Source organism: Arachis hypogaea, chromosome 14, assembly GCF_003086295.3.
Source record: "Arachis hypogaea cultivar Tifrunner chromosome 14, arahy.Tifrunner.gnm2.J5K5, whole genome shotgun sequence".
Lineage (NCBI taxonomy): Eukaryota > Viridiplantae > Streptophyta > Magnoliopsida > Fabales > Fabaceae > Arachis > Arachis hypogaea.
Genome location: NC_092049.1, coordinates 12,067,553 through 12,081,409, shown reverse-complemented (window position 1 = coordinate 12,081,409; position 13,857 = coordinate 12,067,553). Strand labels below are relative to the sequence as shown.

General features: G+C 31.1%; 1 protein-coding gene across 1 annotated transcript; it reads right to left on the bottom strand.

Moving 5' to 3' along the window:
- Positions 1 to 2,695: 2,695 nt before the first annotated feature.
- LOC112741529 (protein WHAT'S THIS FACTOR 9, mitochondrial) lies at positions 2,696 to 6,403 on the bottom strand. Its single transcript, XM_025790547.3, has 2 exons — positions 5,997 to 6,403; positions 2,696 to 4,216 (listed from the first exon to the last, which is right to left on the bottom strand). The coding sequence occupies exon 2, from the start codon at positions 4,056 to 4,058 to the stop codon at positions 2,793 to 2,795; it is 1,266 nt and encodes a 421-aa protein (XP_025646332.1). The 5' UTR covers positions 4,059 to 4,216; positions 5,997 to 6,403; the 3' UTR covers positions 2,696 to 2,792.
- Positions 6,404 to 13,857: the final 7,454 nt, after the last annotated feature.

The following is a 13,857-nucleotide window of genomic DNA, read 5'->3' as shown; positions in this document are numbered from 1 at the left end:
GCGGGCAGTGGGATCCCACAGGCGATACCCCTTAACACCGTCAGCATAACCCAAGAATATACATTTTCTAGACTTTGGGTCTAGCTTTGTTCTTTCTTGGGAATTGTACATCACGTACACAGGACAACCAAATATATGTAAAGAAGAATAATTAGGTGGCTTACCTTGCCACATCTCCATTGGTGTCTTTAACCCAATTGCAGTTGATGGTGACCGATTTATCACATAACAGGCGGTTTTAACAGCTTCTTCCCAAAAAGACTTGGCTAAACCTGCAGTTTGCAACATAGCTCGTGCTCTTTCTAGGAGAGTCCTATTCATTCGCTCTGCTACACCATTTTGCTGAGGCGTATATGCAACTGTGAATTGTCGTTGAATACCTGCTTGCTTGCAAAATGTTAGAAAATCACCATCAACATATTCTCCTCCATTATCTGTCCTTAAACACTTGATCTTCTTTCCAGATTCAAGTTCTAACTTTGCTTTGAACTCTTTGAACATCGCAAACACGTCTAACTTTTTCTTGATCGGGTACACCCATAGCCTCCTAGAGTAATCATCAATAAATGATACAAGATATTTTGCTCCTCCTAGGGACATCTCCGGCGATTCCCACACATCAGAATGAATCAACTCTAATATGTGCTTGCTCCGAGCAGTTGATCTACCAAACGTCAATCTATGTTGTTTGCTTGTAATGCAGTGCTTACAAAACGGTAAGTTTACCGATTTGAGCCCGGGAATGAGATTACGTTCTACAAGAATCTTCAAGCCTCGTTCTGACATGTGGCCTAGTTTGCAATGCCATATCATCGTCATTTCTTCTTGGCTTGTTGAAGCAACTGATGCCTCTGCCTCTTGCAAAGTATCTCCCATAAGCATGTATAGATTTGCTGTAATCTTTTCTGCTTTTATTACCACAAGAGCTCCTTTAACAACTTTTAAGATCCCATCTTCAATATGGGTCTTACAACCAAGTTCATCCAATTGCCCAATCGACAACAAATTCTTCTTCAAGTCTTTCACGTGTCTTACTCCTTGAAGTGAACGAATAGAACCATCAAACATTTTTATTTTGACAGTACCCATTCCAACAATTTCTAAGGCATGATCGTTTCCCATAAACACAGATCCTTCCAAGACAGGTTCATATGTACAAAACCAATCACGATGAGGAGTCATGTGCCATGTTGCTCCTGAATCAACAATCCAAACATCAGTGAGCTGTTTACTGCCTTTAGAACCAATTGTTGCTTCGCCATACAGGATTTCTCCATCATCAGAGGTACTTGCAACACATCCTTGAAAACTTGATCCTTCTGGAACCTTCTCTATACTCTTCTTATTCCAACAATCTTTCTTGAAGTGCCCTCTTTTACCACAATTGTAGCATTTGACCTGCTTCTTACTTTGTGACTTTGGTCTACTTTGACTCCCACTGAAACCACGCTCCATTGATCTCCCTCTTGTCATCAACAAAGCCTCTGCTTGTTTTGAGCTTTCTAATCTATCTTCCTTATTCTTGCGCCTAGATTCTTCTTCAAGAACCGCAGCAGCCATGTCATCAAAAGAAAGATAATCAGTCAAAACATTATTAGTTAAGTTAATGATAAGCTGATCATATGAATCTGGTAGACTTTGAAGTAAGAGATCTGCACGTTCGTTTTCCGCTATGGTATATTCCAACGATGAGAGTTGGGAAAATAACGTATTTAGATTGTTGATGTGATCCGTTGCCGATGTGGATTCACTCATTCGAAGAGTATAAAGTCTTCTCTTCAAGAATATCTTGTTGTGAAGTGACTTGACTTCATATAATTTGGTGAGAGCATCCCAAATTTCCTTTGCTGTCTTTTTCTCTGCTACACTTGATAAAACCGAGTCAGCTAGTGCCAAGTGTAAGTTTGCAACAGCATTGTTATCCATCTCCTTCCATTTTTCATCTGTAATTCCAGTGGGTCTTTCTTCAATTGCTGTCACGCAATTGTCTTTTCTCATAATAGCTTTTATCTTTAATTTCCATATGGAAAAATTACTCCCACTGAATTTTGGAATTTCATACTTTGCTGTCATTTTTTTTTAGACGGTAACTCGCAGCGAAAAAAAAAATATTAATCAGCAACCTTTGGCTCTGATACCACTGTTAGGTACCAGACAAATGACACAGCAAAATATAGAGATGAAAAATTAGAAATTTGTATAAAATATGGAAACAATTGAATAACTTTCTTTGAGAATTACAACTTCTCTCTATCACAAGGAGACTACAAAACACTCTCTCTTGACAAAAGAAGAACACACTTCTCTCTATATATATATAGAAGAAAACTACTCAAAGAAATATTATGTTATTCTATCTGGATGACTTGATTGAAATGAATTAAAGAAAAATTCAATTTATAGGTGAGTCTCTTCAATATGAACCATCCGTCAATTAGAGGTATATAATTCTTCTCTTTTTCAACCACTAAAATTCTAAGGTTATAAATTAAGATTATTTATTACCTCTCATTTTATTTAGTTATTATTTATTTATATATTTTCTAAAATTAGCTTTACTAATTTTCACAAAATATAGTTAATCAGATTGTCACTTAACACTAATCACGAGTGATAATATTTTTCCTAATAAATAGATACGGAACTGAAAATATCTTAGGACAATAATAATACAACTAAATCTGCCACCAATCCATATTGAAATAGCTAATAGACCATTTCATTCTCATTCAGTAAAAAACAGTGTGGCGTTTGATCTGTTTTTCTTTTTCCCATAATAAATGTTTAAATTTTCATACAACCTGTTCCGCAGAGCAAGCTGCAATCTCATGCTCCTCTTTATCAACATTATCTGAATCTAAATCCTGTTTTGAACTACTCTTAGAAAATCGATTATTCACCCTCCTGTTCTTTAAAATCACTTGTGATTTCTTCATCAACTTGATATACTTCTTCCTAACACCCAACAAAGGATGCTTCTGAAAAGCTGATCTATCGAAACTATAGGCTTCCTTAAGAATAACTGAACAAGTGTTGTTCCTAAAAGATAGATAAAACATATGAGGATGCCGCTCAAATGCTCTGTGCATTTTCTGTGGCAACCCAAAATACTTTTTGAGGCAAAAGAGCTTCTTCCTCTCTGCAGAATGTTCAACAAAAAGCGAAAGCAATTCATGAAGAACCCCAATAAGTCGTTTCTCAGCTATGTCACTGTTTGGATCCAAGTTTGAGAAATCATCATAAGGTGAAATATAAGGAAGCTTTTGAAACTCATCTAGCCAATTCTGAATCTTTGTCCTCAACCTCAAACCTTTTGATGGGAATAAGGGAAATTCAATGGCCTCCATTGTTCCCCCAAAGATAAAACCTTTTTTCATCACATTCTCTTCCATTACAGAGAAAATCTTTTCTCTTCTTTCAACAGCCAATGCCTTCAATCCACCTTCCATCTCCACAAACTTGAAAGAGTCGTCAAGATTTCGTTCTGGATACTGCAAAAAGTCTTCAGGCAACCCCAAATACCACTGCATCCCTTGAATTATCTTTAAAGGAAGAACGTTCTCTCTGGTCATCAATATCATCTTCTTCAACCTGGATTGTAAATCCTCCCTGCAATCTTTGTATACTCTCTTCTCATCCTTGTCAATCTCGGCTGCTTCTGGTGTCAACCTGAACCAAGGAAGATTGTATTGAGGACCTGTAAACTCCTCGAAGATGGATGGATACTGTCTCATAAATCTGGCAACCTTCATGGGCACATCCAATTGTAATCCCCTCTTCGACACATCGGAGATAGGGATGCACTCATTGGGATCCCGAGCAATGCAGTTTTTTAGGGCAATTATTGGCTTGAGCAGAATGGACTGGTGGATGTCCTCAATCGAGTCATAGTATGAATCTTTCTTCCATTTCATGTACACATTGACATAACTATACCTCTGGATATGTAAAAGACGATTAACAGAAACCTTGCCATCAAAGGAGATGATTGATTCTCCAAAGCGCCCAAGCAACTTTTTGACTGTTTTGACTGCAGGTTTGTTAAAGACAAAGAACATTGATTGAAAGCTTATTAGCAGCAGGAGTACTTGCCAGTAAATGAACCAGGAGAAAAAGGGAAGTCTTGGTTTCAAACTTTTGATTGGTAATATCTTTCTGAGGAAGCTTGGTATTGAGCCAACCAACTACAACGACAGAGAGAAAGAGTGTGTTTAACCTGTTTATCATAAAAGCAATGAAAATGATTCAGCCAGAGATGTAAAGAATGCGTATTCAAAAAATTAATGAAATTGTGAATCTAAAGCTTAAGCACAAAAAGCATCTAAAGCCATTCACCAAAACTAACATTATGCCAAGACCTATTATCCATTGATAGTTGATAATATTTCCAACTTGTCAACATTGGTTACAATAACAAAGAAGACAATAAAGCACAATCCTGCAACATTCAAAAACACCAACAACATTTGTACCTCTATTTTTTCATACGATCACCCGATCAAAGAGATTTAACATATAAGTCATCAAATATCAGGAAATCATATAAATTTAGAAAATACCAGAAGAAGATCATGCACTATTTGCCTTAACTAAAAATATTTAGCCATCATATTACAAAATACATCACAGGTAAGACTTAAGAGCATTATATTATAGTAGCTAGAACATGCAACAAACCAAAAGTACAATAGTCAACTAGATATACATATGATTTAACACTCCTTTATCATATTCATTTATATCATAACTAGACAAAAAAAAAAAAAAAGAAATGATGGTACAACTAGATAAAGCCAATCCTCTAGAGTTAAGGATCCACTCGTAAAAGTAAGACGGATCAATGCAACCTAACCCTATATATATATATCATCCCTTATACACAAGGTTGCAAGACCGGACCGGTCAATAAACCGGTAAAATCACTGGTTCAATAGTTCACTGGTTCGACCGGAATTCAACCGGCTTAATTAAATATTAAATAAAATTATTAAAAAACCTATATAGAATTTTAAATATATAAATTCAATAATTTCTAACCTAATACAATTCAAAATTTCACAATTTCACATAATAAATTATCCATGATTTAATATTAGAAGTTCACAAACAACTTCAAAACATCAAAATTCATAACTAAAAACAACCAAAATGCATATAATGACAAACACATAATGTTCTACTATCAAAAGAAATATTTAACAAACAAGTTTTCAACTAATTAAAGGTGCAACTCATCACAAATCATAATCATCCTTAAGTATTGTGAACAACAAAGAGAAAGAATTGTAATTTCATCCACAAGCGGGATTAATTGCACCTTCAAGAAACTCCAGTGAGTTGAAGCCTTGAAAGTGGGGATTAAGTAAAACGATTCAAAGGCAGCATTTTTGCGGGAAAAAGAGAAAATAAAGAGAAAAGAATCTTCGATCAACTTTAACAAAACACAAAGACGTGGATAACAAATAACATGAATATAACTATATAAGTGATGAACAAATGAAAGCTCAACTGTCATGAAAAATGTTGCAACTGTGTATTAACCTTTTTTTTTTTAATTTGGTGTACTACTTTTAATATTAAACGTCATTTATCTTTTTTATAACTAACAGAAAATATCTTTTATACTCTAAAAAGGTGCATTAAAAAAATACTAAACGTCATTTCTCTTTTTTATACTAAAACATTTCTTCTGGAAATTTCTGTAAGATATTCCATGCGCATATCACCGTGGATTAATTTCTCTTTCATTCTTATATAGCAGGGAATGATTACAAACAGCCTATGACAAACAAAATTTTCGCTAACATTAACTGGTAGGGAGACACAAAGGTTACTAGAGTAATACAAAATTAACGCAGCAAACTCCACAATAAAACTAAATCAGCAAAAAAATAAAAAATAATTCAGAAAAAGGGGACACCAGACACAGAGGGGAGTGACGAATTAGCTCAGCAAACTACACAGCATAACTAATTAACTATTATCACAGTGCTTACCGGCGACGAAGAGGAAGGAGAGTGACGGCGACGATAGAGGAGACGGCGCGACACCGGCGAACAGAGAGAGAGGGGGCTCGAACAGAGAAGAGGAGATGCGGTGGCTGTGGGTTCTGCGGGGGCTGCAGTGGGTGCGGGTGCTGCGGTGGGTGCGGCGGCTGCGTTCTACGGGGCTGGGGGGCTCGGCCGCTAGGGTTCTTTTCATCTTTTGTTTGTTCTTTCAATTTTGAGAGAGGAGAGGAGAATAGGGGTGGCCACTGTCGGGTAGGGGCATGCTCTACTCGACCCGGCTCCGCCTCCGTCGTACAACAAGTTGCATAGAACTCGTCCCGCTTTTATATTCGCGGATAATAAAACGTTGAACTCTAATTTGTTTCTGCGGTTACCCGCCTCGCTCCTACCCACTCCTATAGTTATTAAAATTCAATAAATAAAATTAAATTTCAAAATTTATATAATCATCATCACATACATAACACAAATTAAAGTAAAAATTTAAATATGATACAATATTATTAATCATTTACTAATTATTTTGCATATATTATACATATTATATATATATTATATATATAGCGCAGCGGATAGGGGATATTACCTAAACTCGATCCCGTTCCGCCTCTCCTAAGAACTCGTCCCACTAAAAATTCGCCCCGAACAGGTAAAGGCGGGGTGGATACCCGCGAGTTCGGGTGGTATTGCCATCCCTAAAGGAGAAGAGAGGAGTGAGACTGGGGCGTCTGGACTGCGTCGGTAGAAAACTTAGGTGTTTTTTTTTTAAGCTCAAAACGGCGCCATTTTAAAGGAGACTCCCAAACTGAAAAATTTTTAAAGACTGGCCGGTTTCATCGGTTCACTAATTAACTATTGGTTCGACCGATTTTTTAACTGGTCTTTTGCCAATATTATAAGTTTTACCTGAATTTCAAAGTACCTTAGTTCTTATTATTAACAAAGCAAAAATAGTCACAACTTATATATTATAGTGCATCATATCTAGCTATCCTATTTATCTTAATTCAGTGCGTCACAAAATGAGAAAATTTCTATATCTAAGCAAAATATTTAATTAAGTCAAATCAAATTATTATAACTTTTTAAATCATGCATTCTTTCTTTTTTCTGTTTTCTTTTCTTTTTCCTTCTTCTTTTCTTACTCTTTGTCTTTTTCTTTTTCTAAATTTGCGCAGATTCTTCTTCTTCTTCCCTTCTTTTCCTTTTTTTTCTTTTTCTTCTTCTGTGCGTCTTTTTTTTTCTTTTTTATTATCGTCATCACCAACAATACTAACATTTTACGAATATTTTTATTAGTTCTAATTTTGTTTGTTGTCATAATTAAATAATTTTGGTTCATTTCTTAATTTATTTCGATTCATTTGTGTGTTAATCGAGGTTCACTTGATGCTGCTGATAAGTATTGACCAAATTTTTTATTCCTTAAGTAATTTCGGTTTATTTCTTAGTTTAATTGAGATTCATTTAGATCCAGAAATGAATTCGATGTATTTTTACTAATGATTGAGTCTTTTTTTAACAAAAAGTAATGAAATTATTTATTATCACTTTATTCAATTGTATTAGATTTCATTCTATTCCATTCAATTTGTCTTGAAAGATATTTGTCCATTATATAAAATTAAATTCAGAAATACCTATGTCTAGAAGAAGAAGAAAAAAAAACCTACGTGTACGAATTTGTAAGAAGGAGGAGGAGAAGGAGGAGGAGGAAATGGAGAAATAGAAAGACCTGTGAAAGAAGAAGAAGGATGAAAGGAGGAAGAAACGGAAAAATAGAAGGAAAAAACGAAGACGAAGAAGTTGCATTATTAAAACTATATACTATATACTATCAGAGTGCCATTTATAAATTGCAACAAGCTGAAAGCCAAAAGAAATTCTCACAAAGAGTGCAACGTGATTCTTTTTACAAATAAGTTCTCTTGGGAATTCCATTTCATTGAATAAATATAATACTTCAAGCGCATTAGCAGTAGTTGAAAATAAAACTGAGACAAAGAGAGACATACAGAGGGATGACACATAGCGTAGCAGTGACGATTTGAGAAGAGGGACATTGCAGCCACCTGCTGCCACGACGGCGACAGCGAGGGCGTTGACTACGGCAACAACGTCAAGAACAGAAAGTCTTCTCAATTCGGTGGTTTCTTGGGAGGGGTTTTCAGTTACTTTGCTTAGTGTTAGAGTTTGTTGGGTTGATCCGGATCTCTGTTTCTGTCTATGGGTCGGGTTTGTCCGGCCCATTCTGTAACAAAAAAATATTTTTTTGTTATATGAAGCCCATAATTTTATTTTTATTACCAAAGCCCAAAAATAATTTTGAAAAATTGTATGAGTCACGAAATTAGACTAGAATAACATGTATATTCGAAAATGATACTCAATTTGGTATCTCAATTTGTAAACAAGTTTTAGTTTAATCTTTATATTTTAATTACTTCTATTTAGTCTATTAATTTTACTAACATGACTTATATTAGTCATTAAAACAATTTTTAATGGAATGCAGACATGAACATTTGGATATCACATTAGACTCTGTAATCATTTTAATTTTAACATTTAAATAGTCTAAAAATATTATAGGTGATGTTTGTTAAAAAAAATTTTCCTAAACCAAGTGATACAGTATTGTTTTGGAACTATTTAAGTACCAAAACTAAAACGATGTCATTTTACAAATTCTAACGTGATATTTGACTATTTATATAAATGTTCTATTAATATTTATGTACCAAAAATTATTCTAAGAACTAATGTTAATCACATTTATAAAATTTAAAGATTAAATAAAAACAACTAAAATTTCAAAAACTAAAATTAAAACTCACGTATAAATTTAAAAACTAAATTGAGTATTAACTCATACCTTTAATAAAATGATATAATTAGTTAAATATAATCTCATCTACCACTAACATATATTTCTCTGTATATATGACTACGATTAATATATATTAACCATATCGGTTCAACTAGGTATCCTTTAAATATGGTATAATTTTCAGCCTTTTCTTACAGTAATTCAAAAAAAATAAAACTAACACATCTAAAAATTATAAATAGATTTAGTGTCTTTAAGAATTAAATTTATATTTAAAATTCAAATTAAATCAAACTAACATTTAAAATTTAAATCTTAAATTTCTGTTTTAAATTTAATATATTTAATATAATAATATTTTATAATTTAAATACACATATAAAATTTAAATTACTCAAAATTTAAAATTTAACTTTTAAAATTCTAAAGGTTTTGATTAAGTTCTATTTAGTAGTGTGTTAATGATCAAAAGATATTATTTTTGTTGCATAGTTTCATAGTCAATTAGCTTGCTGGGTTGGTTGCATGGGCTGGTTACACTGAAATTAAAAGAAATACATCTATTTGTTGGGATGAGAATAAAGATAAAAACTTGTACAAGTAATTAGCGTGGATTATTACGATTCAGGACGTGTACTTAATTAGTTTGAGTAAAGAAGCAAAAAGTAATTTAGAGTTTATAAGAGAAGATGTAGTTGGTATAGTCATAAAAAATTGTGTTTTTATTTTTCAATTATAACACATCTAATAGTATGATATTATATACAAAATATTCTTAAAACACATCTAAAATGATAAAAATCTAGTTTTTAGATATAAACGTTTTCAAAATCGTTAAATTCTAGTTTTTAAATAAAAACGTACATAATACAATTAATCTTTTGATTTTTGATTCAATAAAATGCATTTAATATTTATTATTTAAATTATTGGTTGGATTTTTTTGTTACTTTTCAATGATAACACATCTAATAGTATGATATTATATGCAAAATATTTTAAAACACATCTAAAATCGCAAAAATCTATGATGTGTTATAATCTAAAAATAACAACACAATTTTAAATTAATTGTTGATTATAATAATTTTAAAAACTAATAAGTATCGAAAAAAATTCTAACTAATAATTTAAATAATAAATATTATATTCATTTGATCGAATAAAAAATCAAAAAATTAATTGTATTATTAACGTTTAAATTTAAATATTTAAAGTTAGCCTGATTTTGGATGTGTTTTAAAAATATTTTGAATAAAATATCATACTATCATATGTGTTATAATTGATAAATAACAACAGAATTTTTATGACCATATCAACTACATCTTCTTTCTTAAACTCCAGATTTTTTTTTTGCTTCTTTACTCAAATTACTTACTTAGAAAGTACTTTATTTACAACAACTTTATTAATAAAATTAAATAAGATCAATCTTATTCCAATTAAATCAGCAGAGTGTTTTTATGTTTAAATTAAAATATAATTAAAAATATTGAACATGATATTTCTTAACAAATTACATAAATACATGTGTGAAAAATAATGATACCTTTCACCAATACAAAATGAGAGAGTGCTTCAGCTGGAAGGTGGTGATAGTCTTCACCAATGAAGACGAGATGGAGAATTCAGCTGTCAGCGTCCTTTTTGGTTTGGGATTCACTAATGCATGTGAATGTTCCGTAGAATAAGGAATTTAAAAAACTGTATCTATTACGTGAAGTTACGAAAGTAAAGCAAAGTCACTGTAACCACCAATGAAGTGGGTGGGTTTTAAAATTTAAATTTAAATTAAAATCTAATTATAGATATGTATCTACAAAATAAGAACATGCTACACTAAAAAAATAATTAAATATTATTTAAATTTAGTTAAAAACTGATTAAAAGCTGATTAATATTGTACAACTAGCATTTCCCTAACCATATATAGTAACATGGGAACTAGTACGTAATTACGTATAATTAAGAATGTTATGGGTTAAAAGCACCAATTATGACAACTGATTGGTTTGGTTTACGTAGCAGTGAAAGTCTTCAATGCCATCCCGCGATATGATTATCATGCATGTTCCTGGATCGCTTAATTGTTGGAAAATAATCCACAGTAAGATGCCTCCACATGTATATATAATAATATAATGACGACAAATATTAGGTAATCACTTTTTTTTTCTTATATTTGAGCTACCAAGAACACTGAAACAAGTTTGAAGCTAAGGCAAAGGATTTTCAACAACCAAATATGGTCCTGTATGTACCATTATTATTATTTCACTAATTTTGTTTCTCCTAGACAAATATATATGGAGAAGATTGATGCCTCTTGAGTGAATTTGAATCCCCAATTGAATTTAGAGAAAGATGTCTCTATTAATTCTTCAAATGTAACGACCCACAATATTATCTAATAACTTTGTCCAAATTTTTCAAAGAAAGTATCACATTAGAACCTTTATCTAATTCTTCAATTTTTTTTTTCTTGGGTTTGTGGGTTAATTAGAACCTTTATTTTACAGTATATATAAACAATTATTATCTACATAAAGTTTATTTTTCTTTTTTTATGTTATAAAAGTTATTCATTCCTCCAATATAAGAAAAAAAGGAAAGATTGCTAATGAGTAATAGCTCAAATGACATAGTCTCTCCATATTCAATTAAGAGGTTGCGGGTTCGAGTCTCTTATATTTAGTAAAAAAAAAAAAAAAAGAAAGATTAGTTTAAAAAATTGTTAGGAAGATTTTATTATTAAAAAGAATTTTTAATAATAAAATTATTAACAATCATTAACTTCTCTTTTAACAAGTATCATATTTAAGAGGAAAGACCATATTTTTTTATAAAAAAATAAATACATTCTTAATAATTTCTTTACTTATTTTTGTTAATTTGTATGTTAATGTCTGTTATATTCTCTAAAATTTTTGCTGATTAATTATTTTTTTAATTTTTTATTTTTTCTGTGATTTTCCATCATTTTTTCTCTAATTATCAATAGAAAATAAAAATAAAAAAAATTGTAAAAATTAGTTAAATTTTGGGGCAGATAAAATTTATTGATATCAAAAATTCTGAAATGAATAAAAAAATTATATTATGATATATTTTTTTCAATATTTACTTATTTTTAGCTATCATAAATATTAAAAAAATTTGTGATTAATGATTGTGAAATTAATTGTATTGTCTAATAATTAATTTCTGATAACCGTTCTTTTAGTGTTATTTATTTTAAAAAAATTATCCACATTATTTTAATTATAATCTTATATCTTCTATTAGTTTTTTCCCTTCTTTAACATTATCAAGAAAACATTAAAAAACCAAAGGTCACTCCCTCTTCTCCAACCCCTCTCCCCACCCCCACACACACGCAATAAAAAAAAAAGGTCACAAATAAGACACATACACGCAATAGAAAAAAGAAGGTCAGAAAGAAGACCTAACGCAGTGACCGTGCATCCTCTCTCTGGGGTCTCAGCTCACTCAATCGAGAAACACACCGCCCAACTTTTTACAGGGTTAAACCCAAAAGCATCCTACAAGATACAAACTTGTTGTCATCTCCAGTGGTCCCGGCGTCTCCATTTCGTTCAACAGGTAAATTTTCTGACAATCGAATAACAAGTTAAGGTTTTGCCTTAACTGTTGTAGTCCCAACATAATCTTCTCTTCACTCTTTTTTCTTTTGCTTTTCTTTTCATTTTCCGTAGCTTTCCTTTCGGTCATTTCATCAACTAAAGTTTTGTCTTCTGAAAATATCTAGTTAATACCTTTATGTGAATGGGCTCAATTCAACTATCCTTTCTGATTATTTTTTTGCCTAATACTAAAATTTTTGTTGCTCTCGCATATTGCTGAGTCTTAATTTGAACCAATATAAGAGATTGTCATATATTTGGACATGCATGTATCATTCAAGGCAACGTTCCTCCCCGATTTAAAAGGAAAAAAAGAAATGTTTGATTTCCAAAACAAGGGATCTCTGATACTTGGATATGTCCAACATCTGATTCTTATTAACTTCTTTTTTTATACTTTTTGTTACTAGATTGTGACAAGTGGGTAGTTGCTACTTTTGTTAATCATCTTGATTAGGAACCTACATTTAAGGTAACATACTAAAATGTAAGTTATTAACATGAGAGAAGTTTAAAGGATAATAACAGAAAACTATTTTTTATTAATTTTTTTTTAGCAAATTAATTAATTCAATTTCACTGAGGTTGTATTAGCCGTGTGAAATTCATTAATTTTGGTATTACTATATTGTATCCAATAAGAAAAAATATTAAGCAGATAATTTAAAATATTTTTAAGAGTTAAAAAAAATCATATTTATAATTTTTGAATATTCATTTTGGTCTTTTATATTTTATTATTGATCTAATTTTTGTATATTTTTTTTTTCATATCGTTTGTAATGCATATTCTAATTAACAAATTTATAATTTATGATTGTTTGTTTAAATTATTATTAGTAGTAGTGGTTAGGCTTCTGAAACTTCTGAACAGTATAATTAGTATTAGCAGAAATTTAATTTACTAGAATAAATAACGATATTTTTGTTCATCTATTTCTTCTTTTGTTTATCAATGGTTGATGTTTCTTCTTTATGTTTGTTCTTTATGTTTCTGGATTCAATTTTATCACCTGTTTTTCTTGAATTTGTTGAAATCTCCTATTAGAGTTTGCTTTATTATAATGCTCTCTTTTGCAGTAAGAGACAAGATCTTTTGTTTGTTCTTGAATCTTTATACCAAGTCTCTGTATCTGATAAAGTTGAATGGCGATGGATGCCAATAGAGAAGATCCAAACAGGTATAGTGCTGAGCATTAGAGAAGATGTTTTCTTTGCTGTATTTTTAATTCCATTGAAGTCTCATCTACTTTTCCATTCAATATATTTTAGATTAACTTGTGAAAATTTTAATGTCAATTAAATATCGATATTATGCCATCTATAGTTTTTTTTAAATTCTTTCTCAGATATTTTTCATGTTGTAATTTAA

Coding starts and splice junctions, on each gene's coding strand:
- LOC112741529 (XM_025790547.3), bottom strand. CDS start 4,058: ATGTTCTTTGTCTTTAACAAACCTGCAGTCAAAACAGTCAAAAAGTTG.